At 43.3% G+C, this 26,045-nt stretch overlaps 1 protein-coding gene across 3 annotated transcripts in view; it reads right to left on the reverse strand.

The window, feature by feature from the left end:
- LOC122927164 (histidine N-acetyltransferase-like) overlaps nt 1-26,045 on the reverse strand; it is an 80,710-nt gene that overhangs the window by 17,503 nt on the left and 37,162 nt on the right. For 2 of the 3 annotated variants that reach the window (XM_044278763.1, XM_044278761.1), the window contains exon 2: nt 12,401-12,616. In XM_044278763.1, the coding sequence (XP_044134698.1) occupies nt 12,401-12,613 (213 nt within the window). In that variant the 5' untranslated portion in view covers nt 12,614-12,616. The remainder of the gene's footprint in view (nt 1-12,400; nt 12,617-26,045) is intronic. The other variant, XM_044278762.1, reaches the window with a different exon arrangement.

Below are 26,045 nucleotides of genomic sequence, written 5' to 3' on the forward strand. Positions count from 1 at the left end.
CGTCATTGATCACCCCCCCGTCATTGATCACCCCCCTGTCATTGATCACCCCCCTGTCATTGATCACCTCCCTGTAAGGCTCCATTCAGAAGTCCGTATGATTTTTACGGATCCATGGATCGGATCCGCAAAACACATAAGGACATCTGAATGGAGCCTTACAGGGGGGTGATCAATGACAAGGGGGTGATCACGCATATAGACTTAGTGATCACTTCCCTGTCATTGATCACCCCCCTGTCATTGATCACCCCCCTGTAAGGCTCCATTCAGACGTCCGTATGATTTTTACGGATCCACAGATACATGGATCGGATCCGCAAAACACATATGGACGTCTGAATGGAGCCTTATAGGGGGGTGATCAATGACAGGGGGGTGATCACCCATATAGACTCCCTGATCACCCCCCTGTCATTGATCACCCCTCTGTAAGGCTCCATTCAGACGTCCGTATGCGTTTTGCGGATCCGATCCATGTATCCGTGGATCCGTAAAAATCATACAGACGTCTAAATGGAGCCTTACAGGGGGGTGATCAATGACAGGGGGTGATCAATGACAGGGGGGTGATCACCCCATATAGACTCCCTGATCACCCCCCTGTCATTGATCACCCCCTGTAAGGCTCCATTCAGAATTTTTTTTGGGCCCAAGTTAGCGGAAATTGTTTTTTCTTTTTTTTTTTTTTTTTTCTTACTAAGTCTCATATTCTACTAACTTGTGTCAAAAAATAAAATCTCACATGAACTCGCCATACCCCTCACGGGTAAATTTTTTAGACATTTATATTCCAGACTTCTTCTCACGCTTTAGGACCCCTAAAATGCCAGGGCAGTATAAATACCCCACATGTGACCCCATTTTGGGAAGAAGACACCCCAAGGTATTCAGTCAGGGGCATGGCGAGTTTCTAGAATTTTTTTTTTTTTTGGCACAAGTTAGCGGAAAATGATTTTGTAAGAGAAAAAAAATAAAAATAAAATCATTTTCCGCTAACTTGAGCAGAAAGAAAAATATTCTAGGAACTCGCCATGCCCCTCACGGAATACCTTGGGGTGTCTTCTTTCCAAAATGGGGTCACATGTGGGGTATTTATACTGCCCTGGCATTTTAGGGGCCCGAAAGCGTGAGAAGAAGTCTGGGATCCAAATGTCTAAAAATGCCCCTCCTAAAAGGAATTTTGGCCGCTTTGCGCATCTAGGCTGCAAAAAAGTGTCACACATGTGGTATCGCCGTACTCAGGAGAAGTTGGGGAATGTGTTTTGGGGTCTCATTTTACATATACCCATGCAGGGTGAGATAATATCTTGGTCAAATGCCAACTTTGTATAAAAAAATGGGAAAAGTTGTCTTTTGCCAAGATATTTCTCTCACCCAGCATGGGTATATGTAAAATGACACCCCAAAACACATTCCCCAACTTCTCCTGAGTACGACGATACCAGATGTGTGACACTTTTTTGCCGCCTTGGTGGGCAAAGGGGCACACATTCCAAAGAGCACCTTTAGGATTTCACAGGTCATTTTTTACACATTTTGATTTCAAACTACTTACCACACATTAGGGCCCCTAGAATGCCAGGGCAGTATAACTACCCCACAAGTGACCCCATTTTGGAAAGAAGACACCCCAAGGTATTCCGTGAGGGGCATGGCGAGTTCCTAGAATTTTTTATTTTTTGTCACAAGTTAGCGGAAAATTATGATTATTTTTTATTTATTTTTTTCTTACAAAGTCTCATATTCCACTAACTTGTGACAAAAAATTAAAATTCTAGGAACTCGCCATGCCCCTCACGGAATACCTTGGGATGTCTTCTTTCCAAAATGGGGTCACTTGTGGGGTAGTTATACTGCCCTGGCAATTTAGGGGCCCTAATGTGTGCGAAGTAGTTTGATATCAAAATGTGTAAAAAATGGCCGGTGAAATCCTAAAGGTGCTCTTTGGAATGTGGGCCCCTTTGCCCACCTAGGCTGCAAAAAAGTGTCACACATCTGGTATCGCCGTACTCAGGAGAAGTTGGGGAATGTGTTTTGGGGTGTCATTTTACATATACCCATGCTGGGTGAGAGAAATATCTTGGTCAAATGCCAACTTTGTATAAAAAAAATGTAAAAAGTTGTCTTTTGCCAAGATATTTCTCTCACCCAGCATGGGTATATGTAAAATGACACCCCAAAACACATTCCCCAACTTCTCCTGAGTACGGCGATACCAGATGTGTGACACTTTTTTGCAGCCTAGGTGGGCAAAGGGGCACACATTCCAAAGAGCACCTTTCGGATTTTACCGGTCATTTTTTACAGATTTTGATTTCAAACTTCTTCTCACGCATCTGGGCCCCTAAAATGCCAGGGCAGTATAACTACCCCACAAGTGACCCCATTTTGGAAAGAAGACACCCCAAGGTATTTTGTGATGGGCATAGTGAGTTCATGGAAGTTTTTATTTTTTGTCACAAGTTAGTGGAATATTAGACTTTGTAAGAAAAAAATTAAATAAAAAATAAATCATCATTTTCCGCTAACTTGTGACAAAAAATAAAAAGTTCTATGAACTCACTATGCCCATCAGTGAATACATTAGGGTGTCTACTTTCCGAAATGGGGTCATTTGTGGGGTGTTTGTACTGTCTGGGCATTGTAGAACCTCAGGAAACATGACAGGTGCTCAGAAAGTCAGAGCTGCTTCAAAAAGCGGAAATTCACATTTTTGTACCATAGTTTGTAAACCCTATAACTTTTACCCAAACCATTTTTTTTTTTACCCAAACATTTTTTTTTTATCAAATACATGTAGAACAATAAATTTAGCGAAAAATTTATATATGGATGTCGTTTTTTTTGCAAAATTTTACAACTGAAAGTGAAAAATTTAGTTTTTTTGCAAAAAAATCATAAAATTTCGATTAATAACAAAAAATGTAAAAATGTCAGCAGCAATGAAATACCACCAAATGAAAGCTCTATTAGTGAGACGAAAAGGAGGTAAAATTCATTTGGGTGGTAAGTTGCATGACCGAGCAATAAACTGTGAAAGTAGTGTAGTGCAGAAGTGTAAAAAGTGGCCTGGTCATTAAGGGGGTTTCAGCTAGCGGGGTTGAAGTGGTTAATACACCCCAAAAAGCTGTAGAACAATGTAACTTGACCGCAGTACGATGCAACTGCACCCCAGAATGGCAAAATAAACTATAGAACAATGTATGCTCCAGCAAAAAAACTAATAATCTTTATTTCAATCACTTTAAAAACTGGGAGTGGACATCCCAAATACAAACAGACGGTTATCAGTGCAGGTCTGTCAGTGCCCCTGTCTGATGGACTATATAGGGAATACAGTGAGAGAGGTCAGGAGAAGGATATGTGAACGCGTTAACGACGTAGTTAAAAAGAATGTTACGCCAGTCGAATCACATGTCAATGAGCTTCATGGGGGGATCCGAGATGTTTGAGGTTCTCCTTACTTGAGCTTGTTCCACCATCTCCCCGGGGGGACTGGGATAGGAAAATCCTGCAAAAGGAAGGTGAATGGATACATCGATTCTGATCCCAGTCCCCCCTGGGCATTAATGAGAGACTGACATTTGCCTGCTTTTTGTAAGTTGCTAATTTGATCCACCTGATTATAGCGTGGATTAATATTTGGATGTAATTGATACTGTACTATTTCCTGTCCTCTCAAGGCCTGGCCTGGTGAATTCTGATTGTTCCAAACATGGTCTGATGCGAGAAGCATCTTAATTTGATTGTATCAGAGTTAGCAAATTGGATTTTGGATGACAACCTCTATACCTTTTAGATTGAGTTTGATGGTTTTTCGGTGGAGGGACTCTCATCTGCAACATTCACTCTATTTCTCTTTCTTTGTTCATCTGTCCGCCATGTGTTCTAGCCCGGTCCTAATCCATAAATTTTTGATATGTACAAAATAGTATGATATCTATTTGGCTCACTTAAACTTGTTTTCTATATGACATCTATTTATTTTACCTTTGCTATGACCTTAATGAGGGTTAGCACTAATATGTGATCAGACTCGGGCTATTACTCATAAATGTTATGCGCAACATGGCTGAGCATTGGCACCTTTACCTGGCCGGCTATTTCTTGATGATGAGCTGTGGAACGCATTGGGTGATCCTGTGCATCTAGTATCGCCGATCCCTATCCACTGACCGGTATTTTGAGATATTACGTGACCGGAGGCTATCACGTGAGCGCATCATCTTCTGTCATCATGCGTCCCGCCGGCCAGCGCTGCAGCAAGGGACAACCCTAATACAAAAACTCTGCCCAGTACAACAGAGGGAGCTGCAGACACCGGAGCCTATACCGGGCGAACGGAGCGGCACCCAGACATACTAGTAAGTGCAGGGGACCCCCAGGCGCCGCTCTGCCCACTGATATAGTTAGTTTTTACTTTTTAAACTAGTGAAAGGTCCTCTTTAAATCAACGTGTGGATTACGCATTCACTCCTGGGTCTTTTACAATACCGTGAGTGTGAGTGTGACTTGATCCACCCTTAGGCCCTTCTAACAGGGTTGGGTGTTTTTTGTATTTATATTATTTTTAATAAGCACCTTAACTAGGGAACTGTGATTATCCACATTCTTTTTGGTATCCCCCCAGGGTCTCGTGAGGGCAATACTAGTCCAGGTTCGAGGACAGGGAGTCCCCACCATTAGGGGCCATCCCTGGGCTGAGGAATAGAATAAAGAGAGCAAAGAGACAGATTTCCCACCTCCCTATTTCCCTGGGTGCTTATTATTGGTTTGTATATATAAGACCTGCACTGATAACCGTCTGTTAGTATTTGGGATGTCCACTCCCAGTTTTTAAAGTGATTGAAATAAAGATTATTTCTTTTAAGGGTTATTTTTTTCTGGAGCATGGTTTTAGATTATAACTCAGATATATGTTAATATCTGCTAATTAAGCTACTTTCACACTGGCGTTTTGAATTCCGTTTGTGAGATCCGTTTCAGGGATCTCACAAACAGTTTAAAACGGATCAGTTCAGCCCCAATGCATTCTGAATGGATAAGGATCCGTTCAGAATGCATCAGTTCCACTCTGGATGCGGACACCAAAACTTTGCTTGTAGCGTTTTTGTGTCCGCTGGGCGATGCAGAGCCAAACGGATCCGTCCTGACTTACAATGTAAGTCAATGGGAGCGGATCTGTTTTCACTGACACAATATTGGTGCAATTGAAAACGGATCCGACTCCCATTGACTTTCAATGTAAGTCAGGACGGATCAGTTTTGACTTTGTTCTTCATAATGCAAAATGATCCGTTCTGAACGGATACAATCGTTTGTATTATAGGTGCTGATCCGTCTGTGCAGATACCAGACAGATCCGCACCTAATGCAGGTGTGCAAGTAGCCTTATGTCATCAGAGATTTTTCCAATTGTAGGAGCAAAGGAGTGATTTATTTGGCGCAGTGTACTTGCCCGCTTGACTATGTGGGAAAAACCTTTAGAGAATTCCGTAGACGTATCCTTGAGCATATCAATGATATTAAAAAGCGGAAAGAAACCCCTGTAGCTAACCATATCTGGGAATGCCATAAAGGGGGATCCAAAATCACTTAAATTCGCGGCCTTAGAGATCATCAGACCATCCCCTAGGAGAGGAGACTGGGACCGTAAGATCCTACAGAAGGAAGCCGAATGGATTCATCGGTTGCGGTCCCAGTCCCCTAGGGGCTTGAATGAGAAACTCGCTTTTACATGTTTTCTATAGATCGATAGTTTTGGGTCTATACAGACGCTATTGGAAATGTTCGATATACTCCCATGCACTTGATCCTATTATAATGGATAGAATTTATTATCGACACGTAAAGTGTCATATTCGTGTTTATCTTAGGGGTGACATTTATCTATTACCCATATGACATCCAATTCAATACCACCATTAACATAGCATCGACGGACAATACACCGTTATTTATTAATATGTGGTAGTTCACCAATAAAGATGTCCTGTTAAAACTATGAAGTGGCCGGTGCATGATAAGTGCATTTGGCACCATGATGCCATTACAGTGATCGGTTATTAAATGTATTCATTGATAGATCCAGATCGCAAGGATCATATGGTCCCTTGCCCCTCCTCCATATCCTGTGATTAATAGGGTTAATTAAGTAACTATTCGGCGGACATATATTTCGATATCCCTACGACCGTCATTATATGTATATGAGGTCTGCCATTACTTATCCCCAATTGCTGCCCATCTTGCTCAAATATATTGGAGGCTGGATTTATCAATGAATGGCACTGCGTTTTTACAGGGTCAGCTGACCGAATGGGGGAAGGCATATGTTACCTCTACGTCCCCACTGTATGAAGCGGCGGTGGCCCCTGATGCTGTAGGTGGAGCGCGCGGTCATCTCTGAGCGGCGTGCGCTCCATCTACCTACTTCCGGTGACGCATGACGGAGGACTAATGGGGCTCTGTCCCCATTGGTTGGAGGTGGAACGCACGGCCATTTTACCTCTCGGCGTGCGTTCCATCTGTATCTTTGACGGCCCGATCGTTTTTCATCGTAGTGGCTGCGTAGATTGACAATAATTATGCGGCTCACCAGTAGCCCGGTCCTACATTTAAGGAGGTAGATCTAATTTGGTTATGTCCCCTTATTTAGGGGGACATTTAGCAGGATTACTGTAACCTAGATTGGCCCCTCCCTATGGCAGGATCACATGATTAACACCAGCATCCCTGATTGGTCCCTTTAGTTGGGACAAGCCCCATCTGGCTATTTAGGGTCGGTGGGAACTCCACACAAATTGGAGCTACAACATATCTTGCCCCCTGGAGGCCCTTACAAGATGTTCACCTAGAACCGCTGACTTGGATATCCTTCCAGTAGAGCAGCTAAGTATACGCTTTACTGATGGGGAGTCGGTTTATCTTAACATAACCGCGTGCGGACTCTTGTATAGTCAGTTAATTGGTTTTGGTTGTGGCCTCCAGACTTATGATCCATCTTCATTGATATCTGTTGAACACTTTATGTGTTTGACTGACATTGTTTTTGTCCCCTGATGAACCCCTTCAATGAGAGGAAGGGGGGAAACGCGTCGGGACATGTGATTGTACAACCGATATCTTCTAGATATACTATTACCCAGACATCCATATGGGATAGTATATAAAGGGCACCATAAGGATAGACAGCATAGGTACGTGGACGGAGTGTGCCTACCATCAAGACACATCTCCGGGCTGAGGAGGAGTTATAAAGGGATATCGTAGGGACAGATACTGTTATGGCACGGGTTGCCCTGATGCGTTCCTCCCCTTTTTCCCTCTCATATTGACCCGCTTGTCTGATCCTGCTCGTCCGTGTGTTAATTGTACTGTATTTGTGTTGTGTTTTGTTGCACTAGTCGTTCCTCTTCCAGGGAATTTTAATTGACCAAAATAAAGGTTAAATTTTAGGTAGTCGTACCTCAGTGATATTGATTAAATAACTCTACGACCACCCGCTTTATCTATAATTAGAGCTTTATTACATTAATTGCCCTCATGGCTAGTTTTCTATCCGGTACATTATATACCGAGGATCTTGTTAAAGAAGCTAGGGATATCTTCTCTGATAAGGAGTTGCCGGGCCTTTCCAATTCATTAACCTGTAAACTCACATTCACAGACCTTTATGAGGAATACAAGAATAACATAAAATCGTGGTGGGAGATTAAGTCCATCGAAAGTTACCTTGAGTATCGGATTGTCCCTCAAGGACTACGGATAAGGATCACACCAGCAGAGAGGGTACGGTCACCTGGTCTACTTACCCTATGGGAACAGGAGCTGACGAACAGCTCACTTAGATTAATGAATATACTGTTGACAGAGGAACGATTGTACTTTGAGAGATCCTCAGAGAAACTTAAAGGCCTTGTTGAGTTGGCTATTTCCTATAAGACAGACCCAGACTTCAATAGAAGGGAGGCATCCCTGCAGACGGCAGTTGAAAGGTTCCAGGGTCTGATCAAGGAGAGGAAACATAGACAATTCAACAAGGACCTAAAAGAGTTCAAGGAGAATAGGGCCTACCAGCTTACTGGGGGATCCCAACCCCCCTCGGAGACTGACGTCTCTTCATCCGAGCAGGAGTTCTCTGACTCGGAACCCCCACAAAATAGGGGAAGAGATAATTATAGAGGAGGTCAGAGAAGAGGTGGAAGAGGCCGCTACAATAACAAAAAATGGGCAAAATCGGACAACAAAGGGGGAAAAGGGGGCAACTATCCTTCCCTGGTACCCTCTCAGTCCTCTTCCTCCTCTTCTGTCTCTATTCCCTCTCTTACATCACAGGGGAATTTTTTAGCCAGGGGGGGGCCTTACGATCTTCGCAATCGTGTCTAGGGAAGGTGACTAGGAAGGCCGTTGATGAATTACAGATCATTAACCTCTCCTCACGGACCCTTAGTGCCATTGAAGAGAGTATCCTTAAGAGGGGCTTATCCTTCGTCCCCACCACTAGGTTTGATCCATTTGTGTGGACCAAGGACTTAAATTTATTCTCAAGGAAACTTAAATGGCATAAATTCATGAAGAATAATACCAAAGCCACCTGTGAACAATTGGGCCTACAGGAAAGTGACTATGCGGACTTCAAAACCCTCTGTGATCTAATGGAGGAAGGCACACGGACACCTGGTCAAGGTCCATTTACTGATCTCCGACCCAAAAGTAAGAAACCTGCACCTCCTATGAACTATGATCACATAGAAATATTTTTACAAATGACCACAGAGGAAATTGAAAGATTATCCGCTAACTCACCACATTTCCATAATCTTTCTGGCCCTGAGATGGAGGCTCTTCGGGGGCTTGAAAAAGACACCTCAATAATAATCAAGCCGGCGGATAAGGGCGGGAATCTAGTGATTATGGGTCATATAGAGTACAAACACATGTGTGAACGCCTATTGAACGATCGTTGTTGTTATCGAGTACTGCCCTCTGACCCCACAGATATCTTTCTGAAAGAACTGTAAAATATTTTGAAGGATGGCCTCTCTAGAAAGGTCATTTCGGATGTGGAATACCGTTTTTTGTTGCCGAGCACACCCCAGATTGCCACATTTTATGGTTTACCTAAAATCCACAAGGGCACCTCTCCACTAAAGGGGCGCCCGATTGTATCTGGGGTTGGCTAGGTAACACAAAATAGCGGTATTTATATCGACCATGTACTTAAGGGTTTTGTATCTGCTTTGCCTTCATACACCCGAGATTCTATGGACATTTTACGAAAGATTGAGTCCATTAGTATCGAAACATCTTGCTCGTTGGCTAGCATAGATGTAGAATCTTTGTACAGCTGTATTCCTCATGATAGGGGTCTTGTGGCAGTATCTGATTTCCTTAAAACCAGGGCTGTCTCACATAGATTTCACAACGATTTTGTGTTGACGCTTTTGGAATTTGTTCTTACTCATAACTTTTTTCTTTTCGATACGCGCGTCTTCCACCAGCTCAGGGGGACAGCGATGGGGAGTTCATGTGCCCCATCGTATGCTAATCTCTTCCTGGGCTGGTGGGAGGATAAAGTAGTTTTTCCAGACACACAGACCTGGTGGGTAGATAAGATCACACTATGGACAAGATACATCGATGATGTGTTTATAATATGGAACGGTAATGATGAGGAATTTGCGCTATTTGTAAAGGCACTTAATATCAACGATTTAGGTCTGGCGTTCACATCCGAGTTCCACCATGAATCTCTCACCTTTTTGGATATCAGAATCACCAAAAAAGGAGATAGACTAGTTACCTCCACTTTTAGGAAAGAAACCGCCACCAACAGCCTCCTTCACTGGGAGAGTCATCACCCCATGAGTCTTAAAAGGGGTATTCCACGAGGGCAATACTTGCGTATGAAAAGAAACTGTTCTAATCATGATAGTTTTTATCAAGAGTCAAGAAAACTACAAGATCGTTTCAAAACTAGGGGTTACCCACAGAGTGTACTCCGGGAGGCTTTCCAGAGTGCGGTCTCTAGGGATCGCGAGACACTATTGGTACCAAGGGATTTAAATAACAAAGATGGTGACATTATGAGGATTATCTCTACCTATGACACCATGAATAAGGAGGTCCGAAATATTATCACTAAATACTGGCCTATCCTTTTGATGGACCCTGGGGTTGCTGATGTGCTTCCCGCACGCCCGAGCATTACCTTTAGGCGGGGCCGGAGGCTTCGGGATCGTTTAGTACATAGTCATTACGTACGACCAACCCCTGAGGGCACATGGCTGGATCGTAAGCCATTGGGAACGTTCCGCTGTGGGGCATGCATGGCCTGCAGCTATATCAACAACACAAAAATCAACATTTGTTCGGCGACTGGTATTAATTATGTCATCAGAGATTTTTCCAATTGTAGGAGCAAAGGAGTGATTTATTTGGCGCAGTGTACTTGCCCGCTTGACTATGTGGGAAAAACCTTTAGAGAATTCCGTAGACGTATCCTTGAGCATATCAATGATATTAAAAAGCGGAAAGAAACCCCTGTAGCTAACCATATCTGGGAATGCCATAAGGGGGATCCAAAATCACTTAAATTCGCGGCCTTAGAGATCATCAGACCATCCCCTAGGAGAGGAGACTGGGACCGTAAGATCCTACAGAAGGAAGCCGAATGGATTCATCGGTTGCGGTCCCAGTCCCCTAGGGGCTTGAATGAGAAACTCGCTTTTACATGTTTTCTATAGATCGATAGTTTTGGGTCTATACAGACGCTATTGGAAATGTTCGATATACTCCCATGCACTTGATCCTATTATAATGGATAGAATTTATTATCGACACGTAAAGTGTCATATTCGTGTTTATCTTAGGGGTGACATTTATCTATTACCCATATGACATCCAATTCAATATCCGGTTTGCACCATTAACATAGCATCGACGGACAATACACCGTTATTTATTAATATGTGGTAGTTCACCAATAAAGATGTCCTGTTAAAACTATGAAGTGGCCGGTGCATGATAAGTGCATTTGGCACCATGATGCCATTACAGTGATCGGTTATTAAATGTATTCATTGATAGATCCAGATCGCAAGGATCTTATGGTCCCTTGCCCCTCCTCCATATCCTGTGATTAATAGGGTTAATTAAGTAACTATTCGGCGGACATATATTTCGATATCCCTACGACCGTCATTATATGTATATGAGGTCTGCCATTACTTATCCCCAATTGCTGCCCATCTTGCTCAAATATATTGGAGGCTGGATTTATCAATGAATGGCACTGCGTTTTTACAGGGTCAGCTGACCGAATGGGGGAAGGCATATGTTACCTCTACGTCCCCACTGTATGAAGCGGCGGTGGCCCCTTATGCTGTAGGTGGAGCGCGCGGTCATCTCTGAGCGACGTGCGCTCCATCTACCTACTTCCGGTGACGCATGACGAAGGACTAATGGGGCTCTGTCCCCATTGGTTGGAGGTGGAACGCACGGCCATTTTACCTCTCGGCGTGCGTTCCATCTGTATCTTTGACGGCCCGATCGTTTTTCATCGTAGTGGCTGCGTAGATTGACAATAATTATGCGGCTCACCAGTAGCCCGGTCCTACATTTAAGGAGGTAGATCTAATTTGGTTATGTCCCCTTATTTAGGGGGACATTTAGCAGGATTACTGTAACCTAGATTGGCCCCTCCCTATGGCAGGATCACATGATTAACACCAGCATCCCTGATTGGTCCCTTTAGTTGGGACAAGCCCCATCTGGCTATTTAGGGTCGGTGGGAACTCCACACAAATTGGAGCTACAACATATCTTGCCCCCTGGAGGCCCTTACAAGATGTTCACCTAGAACCGCTGACTTGGATATCCTTCCAGTGGACCAGCTAAGTATACTCTTTACTGGTGGGGAGTCGGTTTATCTTAACATAACCGTGTGCGGACTCTTGTATAGTCTGTTAATTGGTTTTGGTTGTGGCCTCCAGACTTATGATCCATCTTCATTGATATCTGTTGAACACTTTATGTGTTTGACTGACATTGTTTTTGTCCCCTGATGAACCCCTTCAATGAGAGGGGGGGGGGGGATGTGAAATTTTGATTCAGTGCGAACCAAATTTTTCCCCAAATTCGAATTAAATTCCCCTTCATCAACTTCGATTCGTCCACTATCTCTAATATGTATGGGGATCCTCACTTTCAGTTTTGGGGGAAGGATGAGTCATTTAGTATTTTAATGTACCCAAACCTTTGTTCACACAGAACATAAAGCACTATCAATGGTGTCTGACATTGGTGCCTTATTTCCTTCTCCCTATTGATATATATATATTTTTTTATAAATGTGCCTTCTTCAGGCACCAAGAATATCTTTCCTTATACTCACCACTTTCCCTTCACACTTGCCAAGAAACATTCTTCTCTGGGGTTCCTCCAGCCATTTATGGTACCTGAAAGGCAGATAGTCCGTTCCGTTGTATATCCCACCAGAGATGGACATCACTTCTTCATAGTCTTCAGCTGCTGCAGGTACAAAATCAATTTGTGGAACAGATGTTTCAACCGACATGGTGTCACTGCACAATCCAGTTGAGTGCATCTGCTGAAAGAAGAGAAGAAGAAGGTTATGAAACCAGGCAAAGTTCACCAAGTATGACACACCCTGTTTCTATGAGAACAGAGTTGTTTAGAACATATAGCATGCAGGATTCATAATGGTTATTTATTAAAAGACTTTAGGATTATTTACTTAGAAAGTCCAAATGTGCAAAACTTCAATCAAACCAAATCAAAGCAGAGGTTTTATTACAGGTTGGATAGTGAAAAGACTTTGATAATGAGACCTGTCAATAGTTGGCATAGTTTATACAGTTTTCTTATGAGTAATGTAAAAAATGAAAATCAGACATCATAGGACATGACAACCTCTTTCTAACATAGCTAGAACCAGCACTGCACCTCATGTGGATCCAAAGATCTCCACATTCATTGCTCCAATTGATGTGCTAGATTTATTTCAAGCTAGTAGTTCAAGGGGCATGTCCTTTATGAGGGGCATATCTTTTCATCTACTGCTCTCTCCTTGTGACAGCTTAGGGGGCTTGTCCTTTATGCTGCATCTCTCTCACTATCACAGGTCAGGGGGCGACTCCTTTATACTGCAGCTTTCTCCCCATCACAGCTAAGGGTCATATCCCTTTTGCTGCAGCTGTCTCCCTATTATAGCTTATAGGTGTATCCTTTCTGCTGCAGCTATCTCTCTTTCAGAGTTCAGTGGACATGTCCTATTTGCTGTAACTCTCTCTCCCTATCACAACTCTGGGTTATATCCTTGAAAAATGGCAAAAAATCATATTTAGCTTGGCTGGATCTTAGCAAGGTTCCAAGTAGAGCTTCAACATGCAACAAGAAGAAATGGGAGTGATACAAAACATTTTTTGACCATTTAATTTAATGTAAAAAAACGAATAAACTGAAACAGGCTGTTTTTCAGCTGATCAAAAGTTTAGGACCACACCTCCAAAAAAAAACTAATCCCCCCCAAAACAGAAATCTAACTTCCAAACATGAACTGAGTAATGAGTAGCTCTGCCGTTATTGTTGATCACTTCAAAAATTTGTTTTGGCATGGTTGATGCAAGAGTTTCCATGAGGTGAGTGGGAACATTTCTCCAAGTGGTGAAGACGGCCGCACGAAGGCCATCTACCATCTGGAACTGTTGTCCATTTTTGTAAACTTCCCTTGCCATCCATCCCCAAAGGTTCTCAATTGGATTTAGATCAGGGTCATTTAAGAAATTCCAAATGACTGTCTTACTGCGTCCCACCTCAGCAGCGATGGCGCGCTGTGAGAGACCCTGCTTATGCAGTTCAACAACCCGTTCAAAAAGGGATAGTTTTTTTGCCTTTGCCATCACAACGTGTGACTACCTGACAGAAAATGAAAATGAATCCACATCTTTGCACAGATTTGGCCTTTTAAAGGCATGTGGTCCTAAAATTTGGATCAGCTGAAAAACAGCCTGTTTCAGTTTAATCGTTATTTTCAATTAATTGAATGCTCAAAAAAATTTTGGTCTCACTCTCATTTCTTCTTGTTGCATGTTGAAGCTCTACTTGGAACCTTGTTAAGATCCAACAATGTAAAATATGATTTTTTGCCATTTTTCAAGTGGTCTTAAACTTTTGATCAGGACTGTACCATAGGTTCATCTTTCATTCAATCGAAAACCAGATAAATTGCAGACCTATGACAAAGCCGTCTTTGCTACATTGATCAAGATCTGCTAAGTTTGCTGATTAAGAGTTCTGGAAATGTAAACTTTATTTTCCCATTGAAATGATCATATGAATTGAACTAGGAGACTCATGGATTTTGTGTCTTAGAAATATTGGAGGAAATATATCTAGAAAGGCACTTTCTGTGCCGGTCTTGACATCCCCTGCACCGGTGGAGGGTGTACCCAAGTAGCAAACAGATAGGATTAGGGCTGCAACGATTAATCGATGTAATCGATTATATTCGATAACTGGATTCGTTGTCGACGAATCCAGTTATCGAATAATCGCCGATTCGTTGCTATGCGGGCGGGCGGGCGGTCGCTGCATCTTTATTTTACCTTTTTACAATGACGCTCCTGTAACAGCCAGGCAGAGCGGACGGCGGCGTTACGTCACTCACTCACGTGACGCGCCTGCTCCGCCTCCTTCATTCATGAGGTGGGCGGAGCAGGTGCGTCACGTGAGTGAGTGACGTTGCGCCGCCGTCCGCTCTGCCTGGCTGTTACAGGAGCGTCATTGTAAAAAGGTAAAATAAAGATGCAGTGATTAGTCTGACTTATAAGCATCGGGGCCGGGGCTGTTATGGGGAGGGGGGAGGATCTGTCTATGGCACTGCTATGGGGAGGGGGGTCTGTGTATATCACTGCTATGGGGAGGGGGGAGGATCTGTCTATGGCACTGCTATGGGGAGAGGGGTCTGTGTATAGCACTGCTATGGGGAGGGGGATCTGTGCACTGTTATGGGGAAAGGGATCTGTGCACTGTTATGCCCATAACAGTGCACATATCCCCCTCTCCATAACAGCGCCACCCACAGATCCCCCTCTCCATAACTGCGCCGCCCACAGATCCCCCTCTCCATAACTGCGCCGCCCACAGATCCCCCTCTCCATAACTGCGCCATCCACAGATCCCCCTCTCCATAACTGCGCCGCCCACAGATCCCCCTCTCCATAACTGCGCCGCCCACAGATCCCCCTCTCCATAACTGCGCCGCCCACAGATCCCCCTCTCCATAACTGCGCCGTCCACAGATCCCCCATAATAGTGTCGCCCACAGATCCCCCATAAGTGTCGCCCACAGATCCCCCATAAGTGTCGCCCACAGATCCCCCATAAGTGTCGCCCACAGATCCCCCATAAGTGTCGCCCACAGATTCCCCATAATAGTGTCGCCCACAGATCCCCCATAATAGTGTCGCCCACAGATCCCCCATAATAGTGTCGCCCACAGATCCCCCATAATAGTGTCGCCCACAGATCCCCCATAATAGTGTCGCCCACAGATCCCCCATAATAGTGTCGCCCACAATTTGTTTTAATATGGCCTTTGAACATAATTTTTCAAGTAAGATCATATAAACCTCTGTTTTGTAATTTTGTCGTTTTTCCCGATTAATCGATTAATCGAAGAAATTAATCGGCAACTAATCGATTATTCAAATAATCGTTAGCTGCAGCCCTAGATAGGATGCCACTTTTCAGGTGCAAGGGAGATGATAAGTCTCCCCTATAATATTGTTGGTAGGCATGGATCCCAGCATAATAGAAATTAATGGTCACAGGATTGGGGTCAGCCTATTTCAGCTCCATGGTACCAGAGATAAAAAGACCCTTCAGATAAATATAAAACCATACCGCTCATTAGAGAGAATGATGCTGTATTCTTATAAACGATGGGGCTGATTGCTCCCAGACTGATCTCAAGTGCACACAGATTTCTTCTGAAAAAAAAGCAAATGCGTAAATCTGTCTTCTTTCCCCAGAGCAGTACTTCTGGCTGGATTACAATAGAATTTCAATAAATATCATCTCTGTCTCAGCTCAACATGAACACTCAAGTTGTAGGACTTCCAAGGAGATGAAATCACAGTCATACTGTGATTGGTTTCCATGGGTCTTGTGTGGTCCTCGAATGACTGGACCCCATTCTTTGGCACTGATCTTCATATTAGATTCTTGATGGTATACTTCTGTACTTTATTGTCACCACTTTATTAGAGATAGTGATGAGCGGCAGGGGCAATATTCAAATTTGCGATATTTTGCAAATATTTTGTAGAATATTCGTCATGTATTTGTGAATTCGCGATTATATTCTTGATTGCGAAAATCACCAATGTATTATTTGAGTAATGCGCGCAATTCTCTTCTATATGCAATTCATTGCTATGTACCTTTCTTGCTAATGTACCAATGTTATTTCTTGTTTCAGAAGAATGTTCTTGACTTTATGTTGAGTTTATGTATGAATCTTGGCATGTAACATGCAAAATAAAATAAAATAAAAATATATATATCAAGTAGGCAACTTTCTATTGGTTGCTAGGGATGTTGCTAAGCTGTGACAAAGCCTTCTCATTGGCCCACAAGCTAGAAGAAAGGATCCCTGAAATGTACTGTGTTAAAAAACAAAATAAAATAAATATTGGTCATTACGAATATATAGCAATAGATTCTAAATATTAGCAAATTCTCGAAGTGCCGATATTCACAAAAAAAATTGTTTTAGAATATTCTCACTCAACACTAATAGAGATGCGCAAACACCCCCATGTTATGGTTAGGATTTACAAGAGGTCTAATATGTATTTGCCCAGCTTTCTGTCACAGATGTAGTAGGGGAGAACACCAAAAGACAATCAAGAAGGAAGGGGAAAGACATCAGGCCTCACCGCTATGAAAGGAAAAGGGTCACCACCTATAAAACCCTGCTCCTGGCCCAAACTCCTATCCGTATGGGCACTTCTCGATGGTAGAGATACCAATACACGGGAACCTAGAAAACCCTGGTGACCCTCAGATGCCCTAAAGATAATGACAGGGCAGAGACCACCTGTTCCTTCCCTGGTGAAGGAACTAGCATCTCACTGAGGCCTAGTAAACAACCGGGGGGGGGGGGGGGGGGAATACAAAACACGACAAGCGGAACACTTAACTTCAGAGGATGAAGGATGAACAGGACTTCAACACTAAACACACTCCAGCTCTTCCAAGACCAAATGAAGCTATCCCAAGCAAGGAGTGATGGGAAAAGTCAGACTAAATAGGGTGTGGTAGAGGTCATATGATCCACACCTGAACAGGAGGTGTGGACATACCAGCAACACACAGACAAAGTGAAACCAAAAGAGGCTGTCAGATCACTAATGCATAAATAATCTTTCAGACCTTCTGGGACCTGTCACAGATGTGACACTTTCGTTTTGCTTGAGTTTTTTGTGTGAAATCTAAATAGAATTTACAAAAAGAATAGAGAGCACATTGTAGGACACATTTGCCCCCCTATAGTAAAGAAGAAGGATGAGTATGATGGAATATAAATTCAGAAATCAGATGACACCCCTAATTAAATGTATGCCCCAAAACAACCCTCAGAATAAATTCAAATACAACCCCAGACCTAAACTTAATTTACAAACCATACACCTTAAAAAAAAAATAGACCCCAAAATTAATTCAGACCCTAAACCAAGCCCTCAATAAATTCAGACTTAAAAACTAATTCAGACCCCAGACCAAACCCTCAATACATTCAGACTCCAAAAATAATTCAGACCCCAGATCCTGACATAGCCTCATTTTTCAAACCTGATGTGTTGTTTTATGTGGTAATAACTTTGAAATGCTTTTACTTATCTAAGTAGATTCTTGAAGGTCTTTTGCATGATACATCGCACTTCATGTTAGCTGTAAATTTGGGTTGAAAGTTTTTACCTTTATTTATTAAAAATTCTAAATTACGAAACATTTTTGAAAAATTTCAAATTTGAATTTCTCAGATAGTCACAAAATACTTAATAATTAACATATGTCTACTTTATGTTGGCATCATCAAGTGTTATTTTAATTTCTTTAGGACTTAGAAGGCTTAGAATTTTAGAAGAAATTTTTTTGAAAAAAGATTTTTGAAACTTTGTTAATCCTGCAGGTGTTCCACGGTAATTAAAGCAAAATTGTGGTGAAATTTAGACATATTAATATTTTTTTTCTTTGCAGAATTTGACTTAATAATTTTTTCCATATAACACAGCATATGACCCCCAGATGAAGGCACGCAGAAACGCACGTTGGGGTAGCGCCATCCTGGGTAACTCAGCACACGGTCCTCCTTAGGTGAGTCTTTGCTCTTCTATCACCTGCACGACATTTTGACCTTGGCGTTTTACCACACCTGGTCTCCACTGTGGTTTGTTGTTTACTCCTCATATTGCACTTGCCAAACAAACCTTAGTTCATTACTGTGCAGGTCTGTTTGTTGACTACTGACTCACCTATGTATTTTGGTTCTTCCCTTGCTATCTGGTCATAGGTTGGTCAATGTACCCAGTATCTTTCCTTGACCCATACATTGATATTTTACAATTGACCTGTGTACCATCCCAGGGTGGCGCTCTTTCTCTGTTCCCATTCACTTTTTAAATGGCATAATATTTACTTGTCTTTTTATTTATGTACATCTTTTAATTATGTTCAAATAAAGCATATTTTTACTTTTTGGTACTATGAGCTCCATTTTCTTGTTCTTTTTCCACAGCAAGGGTTAGCAGCAAAACCGACTTTACTATTGATGATCCTGATTCTGCAGTTTACAGAGCCACCCGATATGTAGCTGTAAGCTCCTGTATGGGCCCACTGCAGGGCTCAGAAGTGAAGGAGCAGCATTTGGCTTTTGGAGGGCAGATTTTCTTGGAATGTTTTTTGGGCATCATGTTGCATTTGAAGAGACCCTGAGGAACCTCTAAATTGGAAACCTACAAGTAGTCGCCCTGTTTTGACCCTATACACACCCCTGAAGGAATTTATTGAAGGGTGCAGTCAATATGTTTACTACACCCACAGGTGTTTTTCAGAAGTGAACTTGTAATGCATAGTAAAAAATTAAAATGGCAATTTTTCCACAAATGAGCCATTTTAGTGCCCAATATGTTGTGCCCAACTTCTGTCACTGTAAAATGTCAGCTCTCTAATTATTATACTGTTTCTCATGATTGTAGAAAAACCCTACATGTGTCCGGAAATTGTTGTGTGGATATGTGCACCATGGACATTTGAGGACTAATATAGTGACTTACATAGTATTGGCTGATAATTGCTGAGGCTCTGATGTAAAATAAAAAAGACTCCATCAATAAGTGACCCCCATTTTGGAAACCACACACTCAAGAAATGTATCAATGGGTTTGTTGAGCATTTTGACGCCACAGATTTTTTCCAGAAATGAATGTGTACTGGATGGTGAAAACTGAATGCATGAGCTGTGCGGAGCACATCAGGGTATAATAAAGTGGTAAAATAACATAAATAGGATAAAAGTACTAATTGTCACAGATAATGTTGCAGATAGCTGGAAGTTATAAATAAACATCCGACTGGCTTGATCCCAAACTAAGAAACATAAAGGTGACCCCTATAAAACCCTAAGAGCTCACCATGACTGCTAAGCACATACAAGGGTCTCAGAGGTAGACGATTGCATGCCCACGTACCTAGACTGTGTGACACCTGAAAACCCTACAATAGTGAGGGGACACGACCACCGGCTCCCTGCACTTCATACGGAGGGAGTCACCTAGAATCTAGCCAGCAAGGAAACACAATACATAAAAGGACTTATCTGAACAAGCAGTAGCAGAAGTTTCCAGCTGTGAACACTTCAATCCAGGAAGTAGTATAAACCGCAAAGTGAGGCAGTATGGGAGGGAATATAAAGGAAAGAGGATTAGTCTAAATAGGTGACACCTGGGAAAAGGAAATGAGAAGACAAAGTGAAACCAAAACAAAGAACATCATGCAAGAGGTAGAAAAGGACGTCTGTCAGACCTTCTCACAGAAGTGGAGGTGACAGTACCCCTCCCTCTACAGGTGGATTCCGGACACTCAGAACCCACCTTCTCAGGATGAGACCTATGGAAAGCCTCGATGAGACGAGTGGCCTTAATGTCCGCCACTGGGACCCACATCCTCTCCTCAGGACCATAACCCTCCCAATGAACAAGGTATTGGAGAGAACCGTGGATAAAGCGAGAATCCACAATCCTACAGAACTGGAATTCAAGATTACCATCAACAAAAATCAGAGGAGGAGGCAAAGAAGAGGGTACAGTGGGTTGGACATAAGGTTTTAATTGGGACCTATGAAAAACATTATGGATCTTCCAAGTCTGAGGAAGATCAAGACGGAAGGCAACGGGATTGATGATGGACAAGATCTTGTAAGGCCCAATAAACTTAGGACCCAACTTCCAGGAGGGAACCTTCAGTTTGATATTCTTTGTAGACAACCACACCAGATCACCCACATTCAGGTCCGGACCAGGCACACGTCTCTTATCCGCTACACGCCTATATCTCTCACTCATCCTCTTCAGATTTCCATGGATTTTTTGCCAAATAAATGACAAAGACGAGGAAAATCTCTCCTCATCAGGTAAACCAGAGAATGTCCCGAACTGTGGATGAAACCCATATGCTCCAAAAAATGGTGACTTATCAGAGGACTCCTGGCGACGGTTATTTAAAGCAAACTCAGCAAGGGACAAAAAAGAATACCAATCCTCCTGATTCTCCGCAACAAAACAGCGCAGATAAGTCTCCAGATTCTGATTGACGCGTTCGGTCTGACCATTCGACTGCGGGTGAAAAGCAGAAGAAAATGACAACTGAATCCCCAAGCGAGAACAGAAGGCCTTCCAGAATCTGGAAACAAATTGCGTGCTCCTATCAGAAACAATGTCTGAAGGAATGCCATGCAATTTAACAATGTGATCAACAAACGCTTGCGCCAACGTCTTAGCATTGGGTAACCCAGGAAAGGGAATGAAATGCGCCATTTTGCTAAAACAGTCCACTACCACCAGAATCCCAGTCTTCCCCGAGGAACGAGGTAGGTCTGTAATAAGTCCATGGACAGATGCGTCCAAGGACGGGAAGGAATGGGTAACAGGAGGAGAGAACCCGATGACCGTGAATGAGGGACCTTGGCACGAGCGCAGGTCTGGCAGGCTGCCACAAAACCCTCAACCGTCTTACGAAGAGCCGGCCACCAGAATCTCCAAGCAATGAGATCTACTGTGGCTCTACTCCCCGGGTGCCCAGCAAGAACAGTATCGTGGTGCTCCGCAAAGCGAGAGGCACAAGCAACCTCCCAGGAAGACAAAGATCAGGAGCCTCTGCCTGGGCTGCCTGAACCTCTGCCTCCAAATCAGGATAAAGAGCAGAGACGACCACCCCTTCAGCCAAAATGGGACCCGGGTCTTCAAAGTTCCCCCCAACCGGAAAACAACGTGACAGGGCACCCGCCTTCACATTTTTAACCCCAGGGTGGAACGTGACAACAAAATTAAACCTAGAAAAGAACAAAGGCCATCTGGCCTGTCTCGGGTTCAGACGCTTGGCTGATTCCAAGTAGGCCAGATTCTTATGGTCGGTAAACACAGTAATAGGGTGTCTGGCTCCCTCTAGCCAATGGCGCCATTCCTGAAAATCTAATTTGATGCCCAACAACTCCCTATCTCCCACATCGTAATTTCTCTCTGCAGAGGAGAGTTTCCTTGAGAAAAAGGCACACGGTCGCCATTTGGCAGGAGAGGGACCCTGAGATAAGACCGCACCCACACCCACCTCAGAAGCGTCCACCTCAACAATAAAAGGTAGAGAGACATCAGGTTGTACCAAAATGGGAGTGGAAGCAAAACTCTCTTTGATACTAGAAAAGGCCTTAAGCGCCTCTACCGACCAGGAGGAAAAATCTACCCCTTTTTAGTAATTATCAGTGAGTGGCTTAACAACAGAGGAATAATAAAAAATGAACTTTCTGTAATAATTGGCAAAACCTAAAAACCGCATCAGCGCCTTCTGATTCTCAGGAAGCTTCCAATCAAGCACAGCGCGGACCTACTCAGGGTCCATGCAAAAAACAGAAGCGGAGAGAAGAAAACCAAGAAATTGATTCTCCGGAACCGCAAACACACATTTTTCCAGTTTAGAGTACAATTTATTCTCCCACAGAATGAGCAAGACCTGACGTAGGTGGCCCTTATGAGTTTTGAAATCAGGAGAAAAAATCAAAATGTCATCTAGATACACCAGTACAAATTTCCTCATTAAATGATAAAAAATGCTGTTCACAAAAGTTGGAAGACGGCCGGAGTATTCATCAAACCAAAGGGCATAACGAAATTCTCAAAATGACCCTCAGGGGTATTGAAGGCCGTCTTCCATTTGTTCCCTTCCCTGACCCTGACTAGGTTGTATGCCCCTCTTAAATCCAACTTAGAAAAAACGTTAGCCCCAACAATCTGGTTAAACAGGTCTTGGATCAGAGGAAGCGGATATGGGTCACGAATTGTGATACAGTTCAGCTCCCTGAAATCCAAAGGTCTTAAAGAACCATCTTTTTTCTTAACAAAAAAAAACCCAGCGGCAACAGGTGGTTTCAAGGGTCGGATGTGTCCCTTTCTCAGGCTCTCAGAGATATAAGTACGCATAGCAACTGTTTCAGGTTGGGAGAGATTGTATAAACGTGATTTTGGCAGTTTGGCGCCTGGGATGAGATTAATAGGTCAATCGTACTCCCGGTGAGGGGGCAGCAACTGTACACCACTCTCGGAAAACACATCTCAAAATTCAGAGAGAAAAGATGGTACAGTCTTGGTAGAAACCTCTGAAAGAGATGCCTTGAGGCAATTCTCTCTGCAAAAGTCACTCCAACCATTTATTTGCCTCGCTTGCCAATCAATTGTGGGGTTATGTTTAGTGAGCCAGAGTAGCCCCAACACTAGAGGAGTATGTAATCCGCTTAGGACGAAACATGACATATCCTCAACATGAGCATCACCCACAGTCAAACGGATATTGTGCCCTTTAACGATTTTTGAGAAAGTGGAGCTGAATCGATAGCAAAAACAGGTATATCCTTTTCCAAAGTGCATACCTGGAAACCATGTGTTATAGCAAATTGATTATTAATGAGATTGACAGCTGCTCCACTATCTACAAAAATCTCACAAACAATGTTCTTGCTGTCTAGAGCCACCCTGGCAGGTAGGAGAAAACGTGAACTACAAGCAAACGGCAAACCTTCAATTTCCGCATTAACCTTTCCAATAGTAGCAAATAAAAAGTTTTTAGAGTTTTTTTTCTTTTTGTTTCTTTATTACCCTCATAAAACTCTCTGAATCTCCTAGCCAAATGATTTATACCCTCACAACAGAAACAAACCCTCCTCTGAGAGCTGAATCATCTACTATCAGAGGCAAGCAAACCCAGCTGCATGGCCTCCTGCTCAGAGGGGATTGAGAGAGACTGAGGCCCCTGCGCACTGAATGAGACAGCCCCACTGTCCTTGGACTGAACATGACAGGAAGGAGTAGTCTCTCCTCTCTCTCTAAGACGCCTGTCAATACGAACAGCTAGAGACATGGCAGACTCCAACGAGGCAGGTCTCTCATGAAAAGCAAATGCATCTTTCAATCCCTCTGAAAGACCATGGCAAAATTGACTTCGGAGTGCAGCATCGTTTAAACCAGTATCAGCTGCCCATCTCCGAAATTCAGAACAATATATCTCTGCGGACTGTTTACCCTGGCATAAAAGACTGACTTTAGATTCAGCCAGAGCAATACGATCCGGGTCATCATATATAAGCCCCAGGGCTATAAAAAAATTAATCCACCGATCGGAGGGGCCGTGCCCCCACCGGCAGCGAAAGGGCCCAAGACTGAGCTTTATCCCTGAGCAGCGAGATAATGATCCCCACCTTCTGCTCCTCATCACCAGAGGAATGGAGAAGTAGGCGAAAAATGGAGTTTGCAAGCCTCTCTAAAGCGAACAAAATTCTCACTACCCCCAGAGAACGTATCCGGAAGCGAGATCTTAGGCTCGGAACAAACTCCATGAACACAAGCAGAACCGGTCAACTGAAACTGAGACACAGTTTTACGGAGATCTGCTACCTCCAGTGAAAGACCTTGCATGCGGTCAATCAAGGCTGAAACCGGACCCATGCTTAAGATGGTAATGGCGGTTTATAATTTCACGGATTATGTTGCAGATAGCTGGAAGTTATGAATAAACATCCGACTGGCTTTATCCCAAACTAAGGAGCATAGAGGTGACCCCTATAAAACCCTAAGAACTCACCCTGACTGCTAAGCATATACAAGGGTCTCAGAGGTAGACGATTGCATGCCCACGTACCTAGACTGTGTGACACCTGAAAACCCTATAATAGTGAGGGGACACGACCACCGGCTCCCTGTACTTCATACGGAGGGAGTTACCTAGAATCAAGCCAGCAAGGAAACACAATACATAAAAGGACTTATCTGAACAAGCAGTAGCAGAAGTCTCCAGCAGTGAACACTTCAATCCAGGAAGTAGTATAAACCGCAAAGTGAGGCAGTATGGGAGGGAATATAAAGGAAAGAGGATTAGTCTAAATAGGTGACACCTGGGAGAAGGAAATGAGAAGACAAAGTGAAACCAAAACAAAGAACATCATGCAAGAGGTAGAAAAGGACATCTGTCAGACCTTCTCACAGAAGTGGCGGTGACACTAATCCATGGATGAGTGGTAAACGTTGAAGCAATTGTTTACGAAGATGCCATGTTTTTCAAGGTAGGATTCACAGTGATAAATTATGCCCTTTCAAATTCCCCTTTTAGAACACTCTTTGCATCTCTTTTGGGTCCTTCCCTTCCTTGCTGTTTGGTGGACTTCACCAGGGAAATGTTGACCTAGTAAAGTATGGGCACCACCACATGCAGAATTATTGTGGCCCTCCCCTTGCTCGTCACCTCTTGAAAATAGAGGAATTTCACTGTGATTTGCAGATCAAAATAACATATAAGCTTAATACAGTGCCATCTATACAATGTGCACAGCCATCTTTTTGTACCTCACCTTTGTTTTCCACATGGCACTGTATAGCCATGCAGAAAGATTAACCCCTCCCATGTGTCTCTTGTAGTCCAGGATGCAGTGTGACTTGGGGGTAGTGGTAGAGGTAACTTGCATAGGGGAAGGGGGACTGATGTTACTGTGAACTGTGGTCAGTACAATGACATCCCTCTTGTCCTTGTACTTAACAACTTGTTCACATTAAGGAGAGCTCTGATGTGATTGGTTGCAGAATCAGTGATCTAAGGAGGCCTCTCTCAGTGAAGCAAGCTACAGTATCTCTGGAATGTAGGGACCTAAACAGTTTTATGCTGGTGTAGAAGTTATCCACATAGAGGTCCAGCAGTGGGCGCACTAAGTCCCGCACACTATTTTCCTACTAATGCTTAGGACATAGGGGACATTCTAGGGGTTCAATAAGGGTGCCCTTACCTTTCTAAACCCAGAACCTGTGGGCTTACCCAGAAGTACTCTAGCACAGCTTGCACATGTTAATGCCATACCTTGCCTTCTTGCTGTGCAGATTTTGGAAGAATTTTACCCTCACTTTAAACACAGATTTTTTTTCGTGGGTGTATGCGTCTTCAAATTTGGTGCTAAAGTCGTTGAGGACTAGCTTGATCAGGCACTGGTCATCTCCTGCCAAATACTATCCCTACAGTGATGTATGGTGGTGGCAGAACTGTGCTGTGGTGGCGTTTTTCAACGGCTGGGACAGGAAGACTGATCAGTGTTGAGGAATAGCTGAATAGAGCAAAGTACAGTGATATTCTTATTAAAAGTCTGATCCAGAGCCCTGGAACTCAGACTGGGCCAAAGGTTTATCTTCCAAGATAATGACCCAAAG

This window comes from Bufo gargarizans, chromosome 2, assembly GCF_014858855.1.
Source record: "Bufo gargarizans isolate SCDJY-AF-19 chromosome 2, ASM1485885v1, whole genome shotgun sequence".
In the NCBI taxonomy this organism is placed as follows: domain Eukaryota; kingdom Metazoa; phylum Chordata; class Amphibia; order Anura; family Bufonidae; genus Bufo; species Bufo gargarizans.